The sequence below is a fragment of the Chanos chanos genome, chromosome 1 (genome assembly GCF_902362185.1).
Source record: "Chanos chanos chromosome 1, fChaCha1.1, whole genome shotgun sequence".
Lineage (NCBI taxonomy): Eukaryota > Metazoa > Chordata > Actinopteri > Gonorynchiformes > Chanidae > Chanos > Chanos chanos.
In genome coordinates this window covers 33522137-33547210 of record NC_044495.1, presented here as the reverse complement: position 1 = coordinate 33547210, position 25074 = coordinate 33522137, and the positions used below count along the sequence as shown (strand labels likewise).

General features: G+C 38.5%; 2 protein-coding genes across 2 annotated transcripts in view; both read left to right on the top strand.

The window, feature by feature from the left end:
* The window catches only part of LOC115820316 (A disintegrin and metalloproteinase with thrombospondin motifs 2), a 108381-nt gene extending 105748 nt beyond the window's left edge, over positions 1 to 2633 (top strand). Inside the window, exons 22-23 of the mRNA XM_030783888.1 lie at positions 1441 to 2221; positions 2432 to 2633. Of these exons, the coding sequence (XP_030639748.1) occupies positions 1441 to 2221; positions 2432 to 2633 (983 nt within the window). The remainder of the gene's footprint in view (positions 1 to 1440; positions 2222 to 2431) is intronic.
* A 4380-nt stretch (positions 2634 to 7013) lies between these two features.
* Positions 7014 to 25074, top strand: part of rxfp1 (relaxin family peptide receptor 1) — a 96007-nt gene continuing 77946 nt past the window's right edge. The window contains exon 1 of the mRNA XM_030783766.1: positions 7014 to 7124. Coding sequence (XP_030639626.1) covers positions 7014 to 7124 — 111 coding nt within the window. The remainder of the gene's footprint in view (positions 7125 to 25074) is intronic.

Genomic DNA, 25074 nt, shown 5'->3' with positions numbered 1-25074 from the left:
CACATACACACACACACAAAAACAGGGGGGATACCCATGGGGTAACGAGTATAAAAAGTGGGTTTGGGGAAAATCAACACTTGACGTCTCTTCATCACTTCAGACTTGTCATTTGTATTGTAACACATTTCTGTTGTGACTATGTAGCGAGCTATCCGAAGTTCCGTGCTAAAGCCAGTGGTAGAAATGAGGAAAGCCGGACCCTGCAGTGCGTTACTGTAAATAACATTGGTGTTGACTGTATTTAATAACGTTTATGACTGTTAACTCCTTACTTATTGGAAAAAAAAGATAATATCATATACTATGGGTAACTGTTTTGTTACTTCACTGGCCTCCTGAGTCTGGCTAGCTGATATGGGGCAAATGTTTGGGAAAAATTCAGATGGACTTACGTGCACTGCGTCTATATGCACTTTGATTTATCAGGGAAACTTTATTAATGTTTTGTAAATGTTTAATATATGACACTTAAATGTGCCATTCCAGTTTATACATCATCATGAAAATCCTGTATTTTCTTTACCTGATGACTTCTTTACTTATGTAACTGTTTCATTTTGGTTAGCCAATGGATCAATTGATTTCAAAGTAATGAAGTGTTTTACCAAAGTGACTGTGAACTTGTACCTTTCGATACAGTTAATTTATTTTTCTTAAAAGAACAACTCTATATCTATATATTTAAAGGGAAAAGTGCATCTCATTGTTTCAGTTTCTGTCATGACCAACGGCAAAAGTAGTAGGAATAAAACGAAACGTGTTAAAAAAAACAGTCAAGATGATTTCATTTCCTCTGTTGTGTTGTGGTGAGTGTTTCTTTGTGATATGCAGACATTCCATAAGTTGTTTTTAAATTGCTCAACAGAAAACAAACCTGGTTTAATTATGTGTGTGTGAGTGTGTGTGTGTGTGAGTTTGACAGTGTGTGTGTGTGTGTGTGTGGGAGGGGGAGGGGGGCGTAAACAGACAAATATAAAAACTGGGTTTTCTAAACAGATTAAAAGAAAACTGCTCTGTTAAATCTATGATTATTTTCACAGTTTCTCTCTGTGTTCTGAAAACTGGAATATTTGTGTAGTGGAAGTGGTGTAAAAATGTACCTATCTTTAGGGCTGTTCTGGAATTTGGAATGCATTTTTAAATATAAGCCTTTGTAGTAGTGATCAGTTCATAGCTGTATGGTTTGTTACTCTGCGATTCTTTCTGTTATTATTTCTTACTAATGAAACATTTTTTCTTTTTTCTTCTTTTCTCTGCTTTTACTCTGCATTTTCTTTTAATGGGTCTGTCTAATACATGCACTTCTGCATTTGAATGTTTCTGCACATAAGCACGTAACTCCACAAAGACTGAATTATTAACTACCTGTCATTATTGATTTTAATGCATGTATACAGCCCTCAACCTGTCTCAGCGTTCTTCTTTCTTGTCTTGCAGGGCAGCGTTGTCATAGAGACAGATCAGTGTTCTGTCGCATGGAGATACTTCAGGAGTATTGCTCACTCCCAAGCTTCCAGAGAATGTGCTGCAAATCCTGCAGTGAAACTAATGTAATCAAGGCAGCTATTCCAGTCAGTTCTCCGCGGACAACCACTATCCCCAGCATCACAGCAACTCCTCCTCTCTTAAACTGGAGAAGCACCACCATTAAACCTCATCAAACAACTGCTTGGCACACTGTGAATCCTATGACAACTCTGAGATATCCATCTAGTACCATTTCAACCAATAGTCACCAATACACCACTCCTAGTATCCCTCCCACAACTCTGAGAAGCCTCTATACCATACAAAGCAAATCTTCTACAGTCCCAACAACCCTCTTCCCTGATGCAGGTCACAATACCAGCTTTGTAATTAATGATGTCACCACAGATAGTGCTGTGTTTACTGATGAAGGGACTGCTGATCCTTTCATCGGTACTGGCATGGATGACTTCACTATAGCTTCCCACAATACAGTGTTACTAGAGGATTACACGATAAGCAGAAGCACACCCACTATTAAGGACACAGATATATACCACACTGTTGTAGAAAGTGAGGACAACACTGAACTGAGTACATCAGGTTGGCTGGAAGTCACAGAATACACAAATGCCAACATCATTTTCCCGTCTTCAACGGCAACAGCAGAATTGTCCACAGAAGGAACAACAAGGCCTGCAGCGACTGTTACCACAGCATCCATCACAGCTGCATCCATGACATCACTGAGGCCTGTGGCAACAACAGCTATGATGTCATCTACCACTGTTCCACCAGTGACAACAAAAGGGCCTGCAGTAACAACAACATCAGCAAAGCAAAAATCCACAAGCTCCACCAGCACTACATCCCTGACAACAACAACAACAACAACAGCAACGACAACAACCACAACAACAACAAGAAGAATGAAAGAAAGATCCACAAGACCTCCGAGCAGAAGGGAGGAGACAAGTGAGAACAACTCCATCGACATTCCATACCAAGTAGTCAGAGTGGACAATGAAGTTCCCCAAAGCAACATCATCTCCAGGAAGGGACGCGTCTCCCTGCGTGAACGAACACGCAACAAACGCATTCAGGAGCTCCTCGAAGAGAAACGAAACTTTCTCCTTCGAATGAAACGAGGTCCCTCGGTTTGAATCTCACCCAGTTTCTCTTATAGAGATGTCTACAGTGTCCCAAATGCAAATATATATATATATATATATATAAATTCAGAATTTATTATGGTGCTCTGTCAGGTACTGGAAAAGAAACCAAACACTCAATGGTACTAATTGTTTTCGTGTAATTTTGTAATAATGTGGCAAACTGAACACTGTGGAGGAAAACCACTGGCAAATGTTTGCACGGTTGCTTTGAGCAGAGAAGTCCTTTTTGGAGATGTCTACAAAATGACTTCAGCTTCAAAGCAATTTCTCTCTATGTAAACCTAGAACATAAAGGAGATCCCATCTCAGTTGCACAGTTTTATACTATTGTAGTGTCTCTCTACGTGCGAACACCCTTAAGCCCAAATGTTCTCAAGCCATATCTCCTCTAGATTTTCATGTGACAAGGGCACAATATAGATTGAACATAAAAACAAAATATATTGAAATACTGGGGAAATTGTTGGAACATCAATGTGAAAATATTTTATACTTTGATTCATTAAAATGAGCCAGTAGCTACTCAATCAATGTTAACTCTTCTTTGGCAAAGTTATTGCACAGTGAAGTTGATAATTCAGTTTCTTTCTTTCTTTTTCTAATATAAGAATGCTACATTAAGTGATTAAATTATTTTAATACTGGCACGACATTTGTAATTTGTGATAATTATCATTCTAACCCTTAAGAGGTAGCCTGCCTTGGCAGGTTTAATGTTCCTGAGGACTGCAATTACTTTATTCATTTGGCTACACCATTCAGAAAAAAAAATAGCCTCAGATTTGTTCAGTTGTTTGATCTCTTTGTTCTAATATTCTGTACATTCTGTACATTTTTATTCATATCCTGAAAGTCACAAGAAAGTAAAAACGAGGGAATCATACTGTTTTTGTCCCAGAATTAAATAAAAATGACGCAGCACATAACCTGATGTAGTTCTTAAAATAACAGGTGTATTAATTGGATAAATGTTTTAACTACATTGATTGGGAATGTTTCAGCCCACTGTCACTTTTCCTGCTGTATAATATAAAAGCCATCCTCATATCTAAGAACCATATTCAGGCAAATCAAGGTAATGGGATAGATACTTTGTCAGAAATCCATGTTTGTTATGAAATTAACTGTAACTGTAATCATAGTTCCACTATTTACTCCATCCCATTGCAAAAAAAAATCAAAGTCATGTTTTCTGTAAGGTAATAGTCATTGTATTGTGTATGGAATAACTGTGTCAGCTGTCTCACCACTGCTGCTTCAATTCTTCTATTTATATTGAAAGAAAATGAACAAATGTCTTTGTGGCTTTGGATGGGTTTGTCATCAACCAGTCATTTTCTAGAGTGAAATTCAGGGATGTGTCTTTTCTTTTTTTATTGCGCTCAGATGAAATTTTATATCTTTTGCACAATGCATTTAAAGCTATATTTGAGAACATTGTCCTCCAGTCAGAGGCCATTTATTTACAGCCCTTGTATATAGTATTTTTGAAAGCAGAATGAGTATCTCAAAAATAAAAATTCATTTACCTCCTGCACAATTGTACATTAAATGACTTTGTTTTTTTTTTTATTTGTGATATGTGCTGTGCGTTGTTATGTGTTTAATTATCTTTTTCTGAGAATAATCGCTCTGCTTCCTAAAATGAAGCAAGCAAACAAGCAAACAAACAAACAAATGAAACAATTTCATCAGTCATGAAGAAGCAGATTTCCCAGAAATCCATTCATCATGGTTATCTTCTTATTATCTTCCAATTGGTCATAAACCTACCTGTCAGTTTGTGGGAGCTCATTAGAAATTATATGGCCTCATTAGACACAATATCCAGTCTTACAACCACAATGTCAATAGATCCCTGCCACTCTGAGAGTACAGTTTGAAGAGAGGCTGCTTATTGGCTGAATTAAGTGACATTACCTATGAATGCTATTCAATGTCGTTAGTGTTAAATCACTGTTCTTCTAGTTAACTGTGCAGGTGATGCAAGTCAGTTCTCCTGAGCACTGGTTCTACAAACTTCATTCAGGGTCATTCAGGTTAATTATGTGAACTCTAAATGTTTTCAGCCTTGCAGAATTAAGTATATGAAAGGCAGGTCTTAAAAAAAAAATCTGAAAAAACTCTAATTTTGTAATAAGTATAGTTGCTTGTTTAGCTCCTTGAACATCCCCATTACTAAGCTATTAAGCTTTGATGTTTTAATCTAAATCAAGTGCTCTACTGATTAAAGAGTCATAGCATATATAGGCTACAAGAGCCAGTGAATAGGCTTTATTGTTAATGTCTTATTAAGGATGTGGCAAGGACCTAAGTAAGCTTAATCCTCTAAGAGACAGCACCTATTTGGGGGGCTGTCACCCAAAGCTCTGTGTTATAATATGTTACTAAAGATATTTAAACCACAAGTTTCCACATAATCATGCTACATAGCTCCATTGAACTAAATGGATTTTATGTTAAAAATGACTTTAAGCCACATTTAAGACTACTAGAGGTCTATGGGCTAATGCAAACTGAGAGTTTTTCAGTTGCTGCCAAAATAAGAGTCATCTTTGATCACTTTGTGTCAACTTTTACACTCTTACATAATCAAGGTCCAAATGAACCACATAATAATATCAAAAAAATCACATTAGATTCTTTCTGCAATAAGTTATAGGACGCACTGGACAGATATTGCCAGCTGTTTAGATTGTTGTTAGCAAACATGTGACACAAAACCTCTTCAGATTCTCATGGTCATAAATGTTTTATGAGTAAAATTAAGATGACACAAATCCTGAAGTACACATCACATCCTCACCTAGGAGACAAATATCAATGTCTCTGATTCTTCACATAACCTACTCTCTTATTCCTAAACTTTATTGACCAGTCATTTAATGCATGTATGTTTCCATGTTGAATAGTTGTATGCTGAATGATTAAAACAATTTTTTTTTTTTTTAGAGGTGATGAAACACAAATTGTGATAAGATGTAGTAGGTAGTACAGATTAGAGAAGTGGTAATGATGGATGTTTGGTTGGTTATTTTTAGTACACTAAATCAGAAGAGCCAAGATCAAATAACATTATCTAAGAGGAAGACTGTGCCATATTAGCTTGTTCTTGTGTGAGGCTGTTACATATTTATTTAGTTTGTGCTTTGGGAGAATGCATGCTGCAGTGATTTTAAATTATTTTTTAATAAAGGAGTGAAAGTAGTGAAGAGGAATGCAGTTTGTTCATGGAAAATATCAGAGAAAAAAATCTTTTCTTATTTCTGCCTTGTTTAGCTTTGCTCTCTGCCATTAAGTAATTGATTTGACTGGAAAACAAAGGAACATCTAAATGAGACAAAATTGTTCAAGGGGAATTTCAAACTGCTGGGGAATGACAAAGAAGATTAAATGAACACATTCATTTTGTGTTACGCGGGGTAAAGCATATATTATCATGGATGAGTGATAAAATCAAAACATGAGGGCATAAACAGAGAGTCTTTAGCCATTCATATACACTGACATAAGATTTCATGTTTTAAAAACTATTTGCCACATAGTTACATGCAATCACATTGAACATTCTGATCACCAAGAAAAACTCACAAACCTGACAGCATTTGTTGGTTTCCTTTACCTGAATACTTTATTATGAGATAGTAAAAAGTTTTTCAGTGAACAGTCCAGTGCTCTTCTGTGCAATTACAGATGTTTTCTTGAAAATATTTTTCTTGTGTCAATAGGCACGACAGTTTCAAGTTATTGTATCTACAGCTAAAGATGCCTCACAATGGCATTAATCTTTTGAATATATTTTTATTTCCAAAGCCATGCATTTCAGGTGCTGAGTTTTGGTTAACAGTAGATTGCAAACTATCAGTGAGGGTCAAGAGAACTTGAAGGACACAAATGAAACAAACAGCTGGCATCACACCCAGAATGCCAGCACAGATCATCCCCCTCATATCCTCAGGGGGGTACTTACTGCCAGTGTGACAAGTGGCCAGCGCTACCTTCCCACTACTCCAAACTGAATTCGACGTCATCAGCCTACACCAGCATAATGCTATGAGGCAAAACCTGAAGCCAGCTATTTATAAGAAACAGAGACCACACTCTAATCAGTGTGGAACCTGAGAGGTATAGAGACCTCAGTGCTCCATTAGCCCTCTGGAACACCTCTCTGGGCACTGGGAGCAGTCCACTCTTTCCAGCCATCGCTCCTCCGTCACTCCTCCGAGCATGGAGTGGCTGAAGTATGGGGTGTTCACAAGGCAGAACCCCCTCCCACCATTTTGTATTCTGCACTGCCTCAGAGCCCACAGTATTCCACACATCTGTCAGCAGTGCCACTCTGCCTAGAGAGAGAGTATTGTTGAGGTGATGCCCATGTCTTTCCAAGCAGCTAAAGAGAGGCTTAGCGTGAACAAAAACAGTTGCATTAAAGACGAATCTGAGGACGCCAAGATCAGAATGAACTGGAGGAAGAATAAAGTACAGAACAGAAGGAACCAGGGCAGCTCCGCAGCTCCAGAATAACACCCACTAATCTTTCAATGTCTGGCACATTGTCATATGGTGTGGAGGGAGCCCAGAATCAAATCCTGCATTTTGCCTGCAATCACTGAGATGTAGAGGCCCAGTAATTAAAGCTGGAGACATCAGATCATGTAAATTTTATAACTGTCAATCAGGGGAAAACAGAAAAAAAACCATTATCACCCCAAAATTAAATAAGGGAGGATAGATTGTAAATTAAAGCCATATAGTGCACATTGTCTGAGAATCAAATTTTTTTCTATTTTAATCAGAATGAGTAAACATGCCAGCAATAACAGGAAGACTCTTAAGCGCAATACAGTCTATCTATACTGCCTGTTCTAGAAAACAAGACAGGAGGGAAAGGACTCTGCATCCTCAGTTAACTGTTGCCATGGATATTCCCGTTATCGTGAAAACCATCATTAAGCACAATATTTTCACAAGGGGTTAGAGTCCTCTCCTTATCAGTGATAGCTGACAGTTCAAATTTATGAATACCACGGTACACCTGTGTTCATGTTTTTGTAGTTAGTACTTTTAAACAAGTTTGATTCTTCCATGCAAATGCCACAGACAATGAAATACAGCCATAAAATATAAAACTGAGTGAAATACAATAAGGCACTTACAATAAAAGTGAGGTCAAAGCTTACATTCAAAGTTTGAAAATTAAACTTGTATAAACAATTTAGTGATCAAGGTAAATGAACCCCATACAATTATTTTCTTTTTCATAAACCAATCTGTTGTCTTTGAGCCGCTCTATTCCCCAGCAACAAGCCCTCTCTCTAGGTACTGATGGATGGCTTTGTGTACTTGTGCACGTATGCAATAAGTTATCTGCATATACTTCAGCAGCAATTTGGTTATATTCACCACATTTATGTGGTAATCCGACCAGCATCACAGAAATGTGTATGGATGAAGAAAAGCCATAAGGAATTCTAAACACTCTTTCACACACATACACACACACACACACACACACGCAGATGCACGCGCACGCACACATGCACACAATGCAATCTGTGTGTGTGAGTGTGTTTATGTGTGTGAGTGTGTCTGTGTGCGCGCGCCTACATGCATGTGTGGGTGCGTGTGTGTGTGTGTGTGTGTGTGTGTTTGTGAAGAGATTTTCATTACAGAGGTGCATTGTTCAAGCTTACACAAAAGTGGAAAGAGCCACAAAGTCTGTCATTGTGATTTATTCAGGCTTTGTGTATTTTGCGCTTTGCCTTTTGGCTTGAGTGATGCATTTTTGCACAAACTGGCTTTGGCCTGAAGCCTTGGACCATGAGGTTCCACTTTTTTTCTCCCATCGGTCCTCTTTCACTGTCTCCTGCCAGTGACAGATGTGGCGATATAGAGATCCAACCCAAAGATGAGCATACTGAACAGCTAAGGCCTCAGTGCATTTCTGTAACTATAGTTTACCTTGGAAATGAATGGTGTCAGTTAAATGTGTACAGTCAATCCACAAAAATCCAAAAAAGAAAGCTTTTTCATAAGTCTTTATTCTATAAATAGCAGTGCTCAGTCTCTCACATGGACTGCTCTCATTATTATTAAAGCTTGCCGAAATGTATTGACATGATATTTGCTGTTAGTCTTTTGTTAATCTGTTGACTAGTTCAGAGTAGATCACTATTTGTGTGAGTGACATGGTTCAAACATTCAAACTTTTGTTGACCTCTTCTTTAAAACAATCAACCTACTGGACATCTCATGACCACTAGATGGCGATGCTGAACAGTGATCGTGCTCCAGAGATCTGCACGTTCTGTTACGGACTTGACTTCCCTAAGTAAAGTTTTCTTTGTGATGTAACTTGACTCTGTCTCTCTTTGTGACTTTGACACGAAGCCAGTGTGAAACACAGAGGAAGACGAGGTGAGAATTTTTAACTTGATTATTTCCCAGTGTAATGAAGGAAAGGGTCTTTGGGTTTTCAAAACTTATTTGGAGTCCTGTGGATCTCATATGTTAGATGTTATTTAACAAGGCATGTAAATGAACAAAATAATTGGATTCTGTGAAGCTTGTAAGAAAAAAGGGCTTTTTTTTCTCCTTTGAAAAGATTTTGATCTTGTATGCAAAAAATTAATAAACAGTTATTTAGCAGATGGGATCTTAGACTAATCTCCTCCAAGTGTAGTAGCGGCAATCAAACGTCCTTTAAAAAGGGTTCGTATTTTGGGTGATTACAAGAAAAAGAGACAAAAGAAAAAAAGTCTGAAAAGCAGACAGTCTAAAGATCTGCTGAGAAAGCTATATTAAACTGAGATTTTAGAGCAGAACTGCTCCACTACTGCTCGATTTCATTTAATGGATAGTTCACATATATTCTTAGTGATGTTGTACTTGTGAGACCAGACGAATGACAGCGATTATAATCTAAAGAGGATGGATGTCTGTAGATTTAAGAAGACATTTGTTCTAAATGTCTGCTCCTGCTTTAATCATTGTGGGTAAGGTAGATTCGAACAAATGCATACCAAATGAAAGGATGTGGCACTGCGACAAGTAAAGTTCAGCACACCTCATTTAGACATTCAACAAACCTTGGCCTAGTTTGTAATTGAAAAATTTTTTTTGTCAGAGCTGAATATGAATGTGTGGACCGGTTAAGGAAGAATAATTACATCCTGTTTGCATAAGGTGACACTGGTACAAGCTATTTTCCATAAGGCTTGTTTTTTCTTTTTCTTTTCTTTTTCACCAGCTAAAAAGTAAGGCTCGCATTCGAATTCGAAGATCTCTGATTAGCTTAAAGAATCTGAATAAATCTTTTAAGAGGATTAGCTAAGAAGCCCACACAAATATAGAAGAATGTACACAGCTTGCATGGGGGTTGGATTCGTAATTGATTGGATTAAAGCAGTGACCCGAACAAGGATAATTAATATACAGTAGAATCACAGAATATCTCCACTGTGGGAAAGCTAATGAAAGCATCTCTCTGTAATAGTTGTGTTTCCTCAGGCACAGTGGTTTTTTTTTTTTTTTTTTTGAGGGACTAAAAAAAGGCAGCGTGTGTTCGTAAGCCACACTCCCTCAAGTGTGAATGTAAGGTGGGTAGCACCTGCAAATGACTTCAGAGCAGTAGGAGAGAATTCCCCATAACAAAGAAAATCACAAAGTCTGTGTATGTATGTTCTTTCAAGGCCAGTTCCCAGCTTTACTTCTGAGCTCAAAGCATGAGATTGATAGCCAGATGGTGTTGCTTCCGATATCTCACGGACCTTCTGGAACCTTCACATTCACTCTGTTAACAAACTGTTGAAATCCTACTCCAGTCACAATGCTAACTTTTTTATTTTCTTTTAAATGTGGCTGTGAAATAACTACTGGACAGATGGATATGACAAAAGAGTGCTAACACTGATTCAAGGTTTTAAATGCCAAAATGAGTGCTGCCAACAATAGATCATGTACATATATATATATGTAAGACCTGAAAGTATGAAGACTGTGAGTCACAGTCAGAGAAGCATCAGAATCTTTATGAAATTTCATTGAGTCTTCTAAGTTCAAAGCAATAATATAATCTCTTTAAGTATAACTGTACCTTGAGGGTTTGTCAGTCTTATGACATATGAAAAGACCTTAAGCTTTGTCCTCGTTAACTGCCTTTGAAAAGCAACAACATCAAAAATACTAATGATGGTAATAATAATAATAATGATAATGATACTACTACTACTACTACTAATACTAATAATAATAAAAAATAAAGGAAAGCAAAGGCAAAGATAGAACAAAAGAAACTTTGTTTACCAATTGGACTGTGTTAAGATGTGAATCCTCTGAGGTTTAGGTTAGACTACTTGACATGAATTCTAAGTGAAGATGTTTTGAGAGGTCATAAACTTTCCATTCAGATTCACTTACCTTGAAGATTGGAAGAGAAGCACAGTCTGAATGGGAAACACTGATGGATGAAGGGACAGGAATGGCCAGCAGCTCTCCACTACAGAAGGCTTAATTTAGAAACAGCCCCACAATGACAGAATGAAAAGATTGGCTTTGATTGTCAAGAAGATTGGTTTGAGACATCTCTATCCTTTCCTCATGGTATATAATCTGAGGCATTTTTCTTTTAAGAGGACTCCCCACCCCTTTTTTTTTCTCAGAGGGCACACTCTGTACTTTGGGAATGATGAGTTTGACTGCAGTTTTTTTCTCCTGCACCTTCACTCCTCAGGGGCATCTTTCAAAATTGCTGTATGACTTAGATTTGATCATACCATGTATATTCCAGTGCTCACACAAAAAATAAAAAATACATACAGCACAGACACACATACACACAGATGTCCACAGACCATATACTCCTGTTCAAACTCATCTGTTAATTCCTCCTGTTTCCTCAGTCATTCTCAGGCTTTACTTTACTTTACTTAACTTCATTCATAACTATCGCTATCTAGCTGCCTTAATGTTTGATCATTCTTTAATTTCATTTCCATTTGGGAGTTGAATACCAAGGGCAAGGAAGCTACATTTGTGGGCAAAATGAATCATGCATATGAAATTAAAGTTTTTGATTGGCTCTGTTCACAGGCTAAATCTCTTAACAGATATGTATAATCAGTTAAGATTAAATGAAATTTATTAAAACACTGGACCAAATAAGAAGCTAGACTCACTCTGTGGTATATGCATTTTGTTGATATATGTTTGTTATTTGTTCATTTTTACTTTTTTTTTTTTATCTCATTTTAACTATTTGTTTTGTTGAAATCCCCTCTGTGTTAGATGCAGCGATCCAAAAAAGGAGGTACATCCCCTTTCAGTTCTATGATTTATATATCAAAGCATAAGAAAAATCACCAGGTTCTTACCAGGCCCAAAAGTAAGGTAAATCTAATCTGAATCTGAAAATCTGAATAAATTCCACTGTGTAATTATTTATTTAACAAAAAACAAGCCAACCTGCAGAAGCCATGTGTGAAAAAGTAAGTACAGTACATCCCATGACCTGAAATAATCATTTTCTGCATGAGCTGATCAGTCTCTCACATCTCCTTCCTTCCCACACATCATTTTGGAGGAGTTTTGGTCCACCCCTCCGTACAACATCGCTTCAGCTCATCGATGTTTGAGGGCATTTGCTTGTACACAGCTCTTTTAAGGTCCCACCACACTACTGGACTTTGGCTTGGCCATGCCAAAACCAGGATTCTTTCCTTTTTCAGCTATTCAGCTGAAGGTTTGGTGGTGTGCTTGGGATCAATGTCCTGTTGCCTGACCTAATTTAAGCTAAGCTTTAGCTGTCTGACAGATGGCCTCATATTTGCCTCTAGAAAATTTTGGTATAAAACAGAGTTCATGGTCGACTCAATGACTGCAAGCTGTTCAGGTCCTGTGGCTGCAAGACACGTTGAAATCATCACCACCGTACGTGACAGTTGGTATGAGATTTTGTGCTGATAGACTGCGTTTGGTTTTCGCCAAGCATGGCATTGTGCATTATGATCACATATCTCCACTTTTGTCTTGTCTTTCCAAAGGACGCTATTCCAGAAATCATGTGGTTTGTTCAGATTGAACTTCGTAAACCTAAGCCATGCTACTGTGTCCTTGTTGGAGAGATGGAGCTTTCCCCTGGCTACCCTTCCGTGGAACTCACACCTGTTCAATCTTTTTCTGATTCAAGTTTTAAGTTTATCATCATTAAACGTGTCGGCATAATGCATAAAGTGTAAGGTCATGAACTTCAACATTTTTCACATTACCGAGGTCAGTAGATCCCTGTATGTAGCTGTTGGGTTCTTTGCGATTTCTCTGAGCATCTGACTTGGGGTGAATTTGCTGCGATGCCCACTCCTGGCAAGACTGACAAATGTCGGTATTCTCCATTTGTAAATGATTCCACTCACTGTGGAATGATGGATCTTACATTGTTTGTAAACGACCGTGTAACCCTTACCACGTTGATGAGCAGCAACAGTTGTTTTCTCTGAGATCTTTGCTGATGTCTTCTCTCTTTGGCATGTATCAACATGAACCTAAATGCTTCAGATCACCAAAGTGACTTAAGTTCTGATTTCATACAGGTGGTCACACTTCCTGATGATCGATTAATTAGGTGTGCTGATTAAGAGCACCGGGCTGCTAATTACCTTCTTAATTCCTAAGGGGATTTACTTTTTTCCTACATGGCTTCTAAATTTTGGCCAAATTTCACTGAATAAATAATGACATACTGAAATCTGTTATGGGTTGTCTGTTTTCTGAGTCTAGATTTGTTTAATTCTAATTTTGGAAGTTTGGTGAGGACCAGATGATTGTTACTTATGCCCTGATATCAAAGATATGAAAAATCATAAACATGAAAGAGGGCACACTTGCTTTTTCACATCACAGTATACTGAAATGTAAGGGATACTTGCTTCTCTCCTTTAGTCCATTCTTAAATACACCCATTCGTGCCCCTCCCCAACCTCGCTCCACCTCTTGTCTTTGCTCCTCCATTCTTCTTTCTTTTTCACTTGACATCCACTCTAGGATGACAGATTGAGGATAAAGTGACTGATTCACACAGCTGGTGATTTGGTTCGGAAAAGTGTGTTTCCTCTTCCTGTCAGTGAAACCAATCAGTTGCAATTTGGATGAATGCGAGATGTCATGGCTGCCAAAATTCCCCACTCAGTTGGTGAAATTAAAGAAATGTAATTTGCTAGAATGTGGAACATATCACTGCCTTCAGGTTACCCAGGGCTGCCCTTGGACACATTTTCTCATGATTGACCTTAAAATTACAATAACTGCACTATTTGAGCAAGCCCTGTCTGAGATGAGCCAACATCTCCAACAATTAGGAGAGAAAGAAAGTCACATCTTTTCATGATTGGGCACAATTAGATTCTTCAATGAGGTTAGTCTTGTCTTCAAAATATGAAGAGTTATGAGTACAACCAGGAAAAATTTGACTTGATCTATGTCAATACAACTCAATCAGTCATTCAGAAAATACTAAATGCAATCAGCATTTCAAATGTCATTAAGATAGATAAGAACAAAAATAAGACAATAACACGAGAAGTTCAGTGTTTTCAGTGCATATATGACAGAACTGTTTTTACTGGCTCTTATTCTGTCAATACCGAGAACTGGGCTCACAAAGAGAACTATGCATGGTTTCAATAAGATGTGTCAATTTCTACATTGCTGTCCTGTAAACCTTTAAACTGGAGGTGTCTATATGGAGAAGCACAGAATGCTTCCATGTGTTATGGAAGGTAAAAATAAGGGAGACCTTGACCTCCTCAGCAAAAAAAAGAAAAAGTCCTTTGAGCTTCTGTCTACCTGAGCAAAGAAAAGAGAGCAGGCTAGTTCAGAGTCTCGGCTCAAGCAGCCACACACCTTATCTATTGTAAACAGACCCCATAGTAAACCAGAGCCTCAAGGCTCAGCAAACATTCAGAGAAACCTCACTCAGAGAAACCTCACTCTCTCTTTCTGTTTAAAGAGCCAATGCATCATTCACTGAGGACAACAGATTTTTTTTTGTCTTATATGAAGGCTTGAATAATGATTTTCAACAATGTCCCTGCTTCATTTTGATGTTCTCTTGATAAATACTGTGAAACAGAATGGAGCCCATACTTCATCATTTCACATTCAGGAACATGTATTCAGTTGCTGGAACTCTTCACAAATGTTGATAATGGTTATGTATAACTCTTTATATAAACATCACATAGTGAATGTATCTATATGTTTGCGTGTGTGTGCATATGTGTATGTATATGTGTGCGTATATGCATGTGTTTGTTTGAGTACGTGGGTATGTGTATATGGACGTGCCTATGACGATGCAGTGACGCGACACACAGCCTTGGACCAGTTCTGAATACAATTTGGTCCAAATGCCAATTTGGCTCCGGGGCATGTTTCTGCCTGCACATTCACAAAAAGAGGATTGAATCTCGAAAAGTATGTTGCATTATGAGCACACAACAACTGGTCAGAGAAATGCAGTGTCAGCTTTCATATCAAAATGCTGTGTTTAAAAAAAAAAAAAAAAATCTTGCATTAGAGTACTAAACAGCCCTGACTGGATAAATGTTCTGTCTCCTCATAGCAAAATGCTCTTGCACTCTGTGGATTACTGTTACATAGCGGGCTGAATAAACAAAACAGTCTTCAGTTAAAATGGAGCTTCATGTTGGTGGGCAGCGAATATACTGAGAGCTTGTTTTTTTTTTAGTAAGCATACCATGTGTTTGTGTGGATTTAATGCTGAATTTTAATTACATGTTAGGGCAGTTCTCATGCTATTTGATTTACCAATTAAATTTTACCTCATATTTCTATGTCATTCAAGCCTAGATAGGGATCAGGTCACACAGCTTGTTACTGTCTGTGTAGCTCCCCATTATTTACATGCTTTCATTCAGGTCAAATCACCAGTATGAATTTATCCACCAGTGTGTTAGGTATATCACGGTTCCTGAGCAATCAAAAGTGCGCCCAGTTAATACTAAACTGAGAATTCTTAAAAAAGAAAAGCTCTCTGTATCCCCTTAAAAATATGAGATGCCCGTAGGCCCGTTTATATTCTTAATAAAGGGGAAAAGCTTTCTTCCGTAGATGCTCTGAGCTGATATAAGGGTTGATATGGGAGCAGTCGTGCAGAGCAAGACCAGTAATTATATTTCACAAGTCTTTGAAATCAGGCGCTACCTACCATGTCCAATGCTGATGAAGAGTTACCATGCTCACTTTGTCACAGTGGGCTTCAAGGCCTCCAGACCTTGTTTCATCTGAGTTCACAAACAAGAAATTGCTTGTCTTTCTCTTTTGATGACTCCAAGACGTTGCCTTCACTCTTTGTGTACTCCTTGTCGGAGTAACAACTTTGTGTTTTTCCAACACATGGGTGACGCTTTTTACTCTGACCATTTTAAACAGAAATATATATTTATAAAAAATATATATTTATCCTCCCACCCCAACCACCCACCTGTGATTTTCCTTTTTTGCCACTGCTGGCTTGTTTTCTTCAAACTTTTTGTTGTTTTCACTGTATGCCTGGATCTGTCCATAAAACACATGCTGTAGACAGAGATTAGTATAACCAGACCAGAGGGCTGCTGGGAGACAGTCAGGTAAATGCTCATCTCTGTTGGTAACTGAACGTTCCAGCATGGCAAGGATGGTACTTTGCATTCATAAGGCTGCTCATATAGTTATTATTATGTATTACATGGACTGTAGCAATAAAAAGAAAAGTATAACATTTCTACTGGCATGAAAATCCAGTGTGTCAGATGCTTATCTCAGAGTTACTGTACATCATGATTTAAGGCTCATTCTGAAAGCAACATGACCCAAAAATACACAAATATAAACATGTGACCACAGCCTTGACTACTCCAGAGGATAGACCTATGTTTTTTGTAATACAACAGCTCCAAACGTTCCATATCATATAGGAGAAGCTGCCCCCTCACCACAGCAGCCGGAAAAAGGGAAGCAGTCTTCTACCTGTGACTGACTTTAGAGTTTAATTTGTGGTGTATGGCCATGTTATGTATGAATTTCATTAAAATTTCATTAGTGTTGTATGTCAGATGGTGTGTTACAGTGGAATAATCTCCTCTGTCAGGTCGCCTTTAAAAGTTTAGTGAGTGGTGTATGTCAGATGGTGTGATCCGCAGGAAGATCCTCACTGAATAATTTATGATGTTTATGTTTGTTTTGACAGGTTTCTGTTTGTGTCCCTCTTGTCAGAGCGCAACAGATCTCTTTTTCACTCTGTGTGTGTGTGTGTGTGTGTGTGCTTTATGGTCTTGTGGCCTTAAATGAATAAAATGTTCTCATGGGGATATAAACATTTGAAAAGTGGGGACCTAGTGGCGATATTTTCTGGTCTCTCACTTTTTTATTTTTTGATTATGGCAACGGTTACTGATCTTTAATTATATCTAAAAAAAGTCAATGGGATTTTATGAGGATATGAAAATAAACATTTTTCTGTGAGTGAGAATGTGTGCTTGTGTGTGTGCATGTGCGCGCGCGCGTGTGTGTGTCAGTGTGTCTGCATGTGTGCGTGTGTGAGTGAATGCATGCATCTGCAAGATAGAGTATACACAAATAAAATGTAAGACAAAATCTGTATGAAAAGACTGCAAAGAGGAAAGGCATATATAGCACATAGAGCTTATAGATATTTATCACACCATGACATCACTGGTTCACTGAGAATGATTATACTATTACTGGTAACAGGAGTTTGTTTTAAAGCATATGTCAACAGAAATCTCATTAATTACAGCTGAACTGCAAAAGCACTCTCACTAACTCACATACACTCTTTAGATAGAAATGTCATGTCTCTGATGAACCTTTCTTTTCCACACACAAGGAACTCTGCCTTGACCTGATGAAATGGAGTTCTGAGCTGGTTATTTGGTATTTCGTGAATAAATATAGCTTTTACTATCCACAGACAAAATCTAAATATCCTTCTTTCTGATGGTTTGCTGTGAAAAAAAAACATTCAATGTCTTCTGGCTTAAAAATGAGATGTTATTAGCAAAGCCTTAATGAAGATGTCAAGTTCCATACCAGCACTGACGGGTACAGTATTAATTTCGCTGACTAATATCTATTAACCCACACCCACACACACACACACACACACACACAAACACACACACACACTCCTTCGAAAAGTAGTCTGTTTGCAACACAATCACAAGAATGGCTTCTCTTCATAAGTAATCATCTTATTGATACTTTAAAAGTGATACTTTAACAGTGATATTATGAGGGTTTCAAAAAAATTCATAGTTAAGGCTTGGCTCTTTAAAGTTAACTTGAAGTTTGCTCACAAACTTTTCCCTCTAACTTTCATGTTTTCATCAAGTGTATAAATACAGTCTGTTTATGTTAAGGTATGCCAAAAGCCTGAAATAAATAACCATGGAGGATTGTTTCCCTAAAATGTTAGCATGGGAAAATATTTTTTTTCCACTGCCTTATGGCATGCAAGGCCAATGTTTGATATTATTACTCATTACTCATTATCTAAGCCGCTTATCCTGATTAGGGTCGCGGGGGGCATGGAGCCTATCCCAGCGCTCATAGGGCGAAAGGCGGGGAAACACTCTGGACAGGTCGCCAGTCCATCGCAGGGCAGACACACATCCATACCTAGGGGCAATTTAGTGTCTCCAATTCACCTAACCTGCATGTCTTTGGACTGTGGGAGGAAACTGGAGTTCCCAGAGGAAACCCACGCAGACACGGGGAGAACATACAAACTCCACACAGAAAGGATCCTGGCCGCGAACCGAACCCAAGACCTTCTTGCTGTGAGGCGACAGCGCGACCCACTGCGCCACCGTGCCACCCTGATATTATTACAATGATCTCAAATACTGAGTTTCAGAAAAAACTCCAGTATAAAGCAGAAGTCATCGTGTGTTCATTTCATAATTAAAAGAAATGTAACTCAGTGAAAAGTTCCAAAGTGACAGTCTCTAACCCTAACCCAAACCCTAATGATACGTCACTTTTTCATGCGATCACATTAGTGCATTTTTGAATGTAATGACATCAGAGAGATGATGCTAAAACTAAAAACTGGGAAAGGAAAATCAGCAGTTTCCAGTGTATGGCAAAAAAGGGTCAAACAATAACGACTGTACGTACATCAGTGTTTGAGGTTTGGTTCATAAGACCAGGAGGAGGAGGCAAAATCAGCTGGGGCCTGGTTCTGAGTCATTTATGGCCCAAGTCACCATCAGCTCCAGATGTAAGTGCTCTTAGAGGCAGAGAGCATTTTATAAGATGATCTTTTATTCTCTGCTAATGTGATCTATGCATCTTCACAACATCCATCTCATGTGAAACGGTAACAAGTGCCAGACAACGAACCAGTGCCAGAAGTTCCATAGAGCAAGGTGAGAAAGTTGTGACCATGGTCTTGCTTCATTATACGGTCTTTAATAATTGAGCCTCCTCTCTTTGCCAGTATTATAGAACTAAGTTATAGCATAGCAGTATGGTAGTAGTAGTAGATAGTTATAGTAGTGTTTTGTGGAAAGATTTTTTTCTTTTTTGGCTGTAAAGCAAAATGTGCTGATTGTTGAAAAGACTGAATGAAATACTTAATGGTCCACTGCATTATAATGTTGTAATCACAAACAGGTATCACAAGCAGGTTTGCAAACAGGTATAAATTTGTTCATAAGGTTAACTTAATGATTTTTAATGAATAAGTGAGTGGTAGTGAGTGGGTGACGAATTCAGGTGAACTATTTGCTGAGACGATGCTGTTTTGCTTATTTGTTCTAAGTTCATAAATTGATGGAGAAAGGAAAAACCTTGCCAACCTACAAACCTGCCAAGGTACAGTAAAACTCTGTATTGAAATTCACATGAGGCTAATGTGGTGAACCAAGTATGAGTTTGCCTGATAAAGTGTGTTTTGCAGTAAAATAAGTTTTGTCTTCCTATTTTTGTTGGCAGTGGAGAGACAAATCTTGGATTTAATTTTTGTTCCCTTCTTGCTGCCTATCTTTAGTTGAAATGCATCCTGGATGTATTGCTTTGAGATGCTGTGCTGATCTAATTCAGGATTGCCATAACCCACACAATTGGCAGGAGTAACTGACTTACTCATAGGGAGACAGGAAAGACATAGATAGATAGATAGATAGATAGATAGATAGATAGATAGATAGATAGATAGATAGATAGATAGATAGATAGATAGATTTTGACAATGACACGACCTTGCAAAAAAGCAGAGGCTTTCAAACTGAGGAAACTGTTGACATCTTCATAAAAGTGTCTGGCCAAGTCTTTTTTTTCTTCCATGCCCTAATCGATTTATATGGTTTTCAGATCCAGTTAAGAGGTTTTGCAAATCAACTCTTCACATTTCATCAAGAACACAAGTTCAAAACCATTCTCTGACAAGACACACCCCTGAGACCAAAGATGCATTTTCAGAAATGTTTATTCTCACCTGTGGGACAGCTGTGTGTACCGCAACTATTCAGTGCAAATGTGCAAAAAGGAGCAGTGTGCTACTTGAGTGGTAACCATCCAGTTACATTTTCCAGGGAGGAAAGAATTTCCACAGTGAGCTCAGATAAGGAGAAAGATGGACTCTTTTATGGAGGAAAAAAAAAGAAAAAAAAAGTTGAAAACCAACTAAAATTTGGTTTCTCACCTAGGGATGTTGCTGTTTTGTTTCCTCCTTTTTACCCAGCACTCTCAACCTGAAGCACATTCAAGGTGTGGAACTTGGCAAAATTTTTCTTTAAAGGAAAACAGTACTGTATTGAACATTTTGTATTACACATTGATAGCAGGAAATACTGCTTATAAGAAACATACACTTTTCACTGTTCAAAACTCAGCTTACATTAGCTTAGCTTACATTAAAATACTGTTTTAGTATTTGGTTTCATAGAAAACAGGATGCTCATGTATAATAAAATGATTAACTAACCACTCTCTTCTCCTAATAGAAGCACCAAACAGGAGCAAACAAAGCTCAAAGGCTGGTGCCAAATGGTGGTCACTTTGGAGAGCACAGTAGCAAAACACACAGCAGCAAAATGTTTTCAACATGAACACACCCAAAGTCATCTGAGAAGAGGCTGGAGTCTTCCACCCTCCTTCTGGCCATGCAACTGTTTGACCGTTTCAAACCCTGGTCTGATAAAAGAGTGAATTTTTTGTTAGCTTAGAACAAAAAAAGTGTTGACAGTGTCACACTTCTTGAACATGCTGCTCAGTTTGCACAGTCATCAGAGAGATCTTGTCCAAAAACCCCCCCATCCCCATCCCAGCCCCCACATCATGGAATCATTGAATTAAGCCACGACTGGCAGACTGGTAATGCTTTCAGAACTGAAATTGAGTGTCTTCATCTAACCTGCTGTGTTACTCTGGAAATGTCAGAAACCATGTTCCAGGCTAAAGTGACAAGTATTCTGATGGACCAGTCACTCTATAATGATCCAGACAGTCACTGAATCTACAGTCACATATTCATCAGAGTGCCCACTATTTGCAGACTTTCCAAAACTTCGGCCTGACTCACTCAGATCAGACACTTCTCAGACGATTTCCAAACCACCTCCAGTATTTTTTTTTATATCTTATTTATTTGATTAATTAATTTATTGGGTGACTGGAGGCAGAAGGACATGGAGGTATTTCGAGGAGTGTGTCAAAAGTGGAGTGAAGGATCTTTGAAGATCAGTGAGTCGGCTCTCATTTCCTGCTGGGGCATGTTTGAGAGGTTAAGCCATCTGCACAACGTCTCATCTGCTTCCAGAAGCTCTGTTTATCACTCAGCAACCAGAAACCTCTAACAGTGTGTGTGCCACGCTGCTCAAGTTATACACGGACACCACAGCTCTAAACTGCATCTTCTCCACCGCAGGGGAAACCCAGCCAGGACTTTGGTAATATCTTACCATCTATTGATTAAGTCAGACAAATCAAATGAAATTTTCCAAAATAATTGAAAGCTCCTGACAATTCAAATTAAATGCTACTATAATAAAGGATGTCCTAATTTGCAAACTGTGTACACCAGCCAAAGAAAAAAAAAAACAGACACAAATATGAAATGATTTTATACCATCAGCACTGTTAGTCATTATTTTGTGAATGGCTATGGCCAGCCATGAAGTATCACAATCCCACATACTCCAAAACGGCAATGCACTCATTGCTCATATTAAGTCATATGAACTTAAACTGCGAATTTACATATTTATACATTAAAAACCCTCAGCACTGCACTCAGCACCCCCCCCCCCCCCCCCCCCACACACACACACACACACACACACACTCACTCAGATCTGTGGCCGTCCTCAGCTCTGACAGCACAGCATCTTGCTTATCCTGCTATACTCCCAGGGCCCCTGTACAAGTATGAATTAACTGAGGCACTGATAATGAACGTCCGTGAAACCCTGCCGCTATCAGGGCTGATGCAACAATTTATGCTATAAAAACATATGAAAGTCTGAAAACAAAAGAGACGGGAGGCCAAGATTGATCACCTCTTGCTTTGATTACTCAGTTTGCCGAAGGGCTTCCGGGCTGATAGTATAGTAGGGATACAAAGTTTTTTTTTTTTCTCTCTCTCTTTCTTTCTTCACAAACCTGCGGAAGCTCTGTTTGTTCCACCAGATGAGCATCCCACAAGCCCTGCTTTCTCTACTGAAGAAGCATAAAAGATGGAAGATCTTTGGCACCTCCCAGCATGGTGTGGAAGCAGGTCTCTTTCTTATCCCATACACTTGATGTCACTTGTACGCTCTCCCAAGACAGGCTCCACAAAGGGCTGTATTATTAGAACTCAGGCTTCACAGAGATTTCCTCTTCTTTCACTAACTTTCATGTCCAGTTTAAACCGATAATATGGATCAGGGCCACAACGTATACAGAAGCATACCAAGGGTTAGTACTGTTATGAAAAAATGTAAAGAGTATTGCAGAAGTATGCATTGTCTATTTCATTTCTTTTATTGTTTATCATTAGTTTTGTACATTAAGAGTTGAAATGGGATGGGTTACCTTGGGAGTGTTAGATACAAATTTTTGGTTTGTTTTTGTTATTTGTAGTGGGTTTTAGACAATAAATACACATGACACTGCAACACCTGAAGAAAGAGAAAGAATAGTGGAATTGTGCCCCGTTACTGAAATGGTACTGAGAAATTATTGAGAGGTTACAAAGGGCTGACAAGCAACACAGGACAAACATAACACAGGAGGTTGAGTTGGGGTGTTATGGATTTTACTACCTATACAGAGATCATCAGTGAAGTGAACACCATAGAAATACTTGGTAAAGCACCTAGCAAAAGGAGCTCATTCCAAAAAGCCTTTCATTCTGCCTGAATTTTGACATTTATCTTTATGTACTGAACATTTTTGGAATAAACTTAAAGCAAACAATGTAAATATCCAAACTGCAAAGTAAACTAAAGAACAGCCTGAACAGGAAACAGAAAGCCTAGGCAACAAATGAGCATGTCTCTGTTAGGCACAAGTAAAAAGTTTTGTCATTTTTAATGTCTCTCATATTGTTATCCATTACCAGTTGTTAAGGCATGTTACTGATATGGATGAGGGGAAGAGCTGTAGTCACTGAAAAATAATTTATATATATTATTAATGCCAGGGCATGTTCCCTTTAATTGCACTTGACAACATGGCCGCCCACTGTGTTTTTTTTTTTGTTTTGTTTTTTCCAGTAGTCCGTACTTTTTTCCAGGAAGAATCTCACAGGGCACATGTGACATCGCTGACTCCGCCTAACAGGGGAAAGCTACACGTACTGCTGCTTTTGTGCTAAGCTAGACGGGAACTGACAAAAGAATAGCTCTCCTTTTCCTTTGAAGGAGGTTTCTTTCAGTCTAGTGAACTGACTCAAGGATCAGTTTGTTAGATAAAACTGTTCATTCACTAAGTGTTATTTAGTTGTTTATTTTACTTATTGTTATTTACACCGTTAGTGGTTTGATGTTGTATGTTAATAGATTACTAGGGTCCCAGCTCTGACATGAAATATCAGTGTGTTATCATCACATTATTAAAGATGTTAAAGGCTGAATTTGTCTAAAGTTGGGATTTCAAGTGATTCCATTACAACCAAGTGAATGCTTTGATATCTAGCTCATTAACACATTTGGTAGCAGGCAATCAAGCCTATTACAAGTTTGTATTTGCATGTTCAAGACTCAAAAATGCTCTACATGGTTCACCCCAGCCAGTTAAGGGGTACAACAGGGACTCTTGAATCTGAAGTATAGGCAGCTGAGAGAAAGTGGGTTTACAGTTAAATCTTTATCTGACTGCACTCGTGTACCCCTGCTGGATGAGGGGGACAGCTATACACTTTTAACCAAATCTGTTAGGCACTTGAAAAACAGATGAGACCCAAGGCAGGAGGCCAAGAAATGAGTCTGAGATCAGCTGTGATGTGCTTTGTTGGCTACACTGAGTAATCTGGCAGCTCCTTAAACAAATCTACACTACAGCACGTAACAGCATTATACATCACTATGCAAGCTTTGGATGTGAGATTTAAATGTTTTTGTCCCAAAAGCACACAAGTTACACCAGACTGCCTAATTATACCATGCAACACCTAAGATGTTCAAACACTCATACACATGTGCACACACGCACACGCACACGCACACACACACACACACACACACACACACACACACGCGCGAGACAGCCTCAAGCGAGAGACATAACACCTGTTTTTAAAGTGGTTGTGAAGATTCTGAGAGCAGGAGTTCTCAGAATTGTTAACCAGCAGGTGAGTGAAATCTGATAAGTACACACTTCCAATCTCCACAGGACAGCCGTAGGCTAAGGCCAGAGTTAGAATTAGTATGGTAAATGTGAACTTCAATCAACCTGGCAGTCTCACAGAGCAAAGCTTCCCCTTTCCTCCAAACAGAGAGGATTTCTGAATGGTGCAGAGCAAAATCCTGAAACAGCTATGCATAGTGACCCTCCAAACAAAGACACTTGGCACAGGGAGCTATGACAGATTTCAGCTGTCAGCTGAACACTGTTTTCCTAACCATGCAAAAATCCTCCCTCAAAAAAGTGTCTGTCAATGCCATACTGAGAGCTTAATTACAGGGAACTGCTTTGAGAACAAGTCTCAGCTAAGTCCTTCCCTTTCCAACTACATAGAGCCATATAAACATGATACATAACTACAGTTTTGCTGTTGTATGTAATCCAAGGACTTTGACAGATTGTCTGAACTTTTTATTCATGTTTTTTTTAAGTAGCTTAGCAGAAGCATGAGAAGAAAGCTATATATTTCATACCACTTGTAAGTCAGATAAAAGTGGTTCAGGTAACAGACTGTGAACTGGCA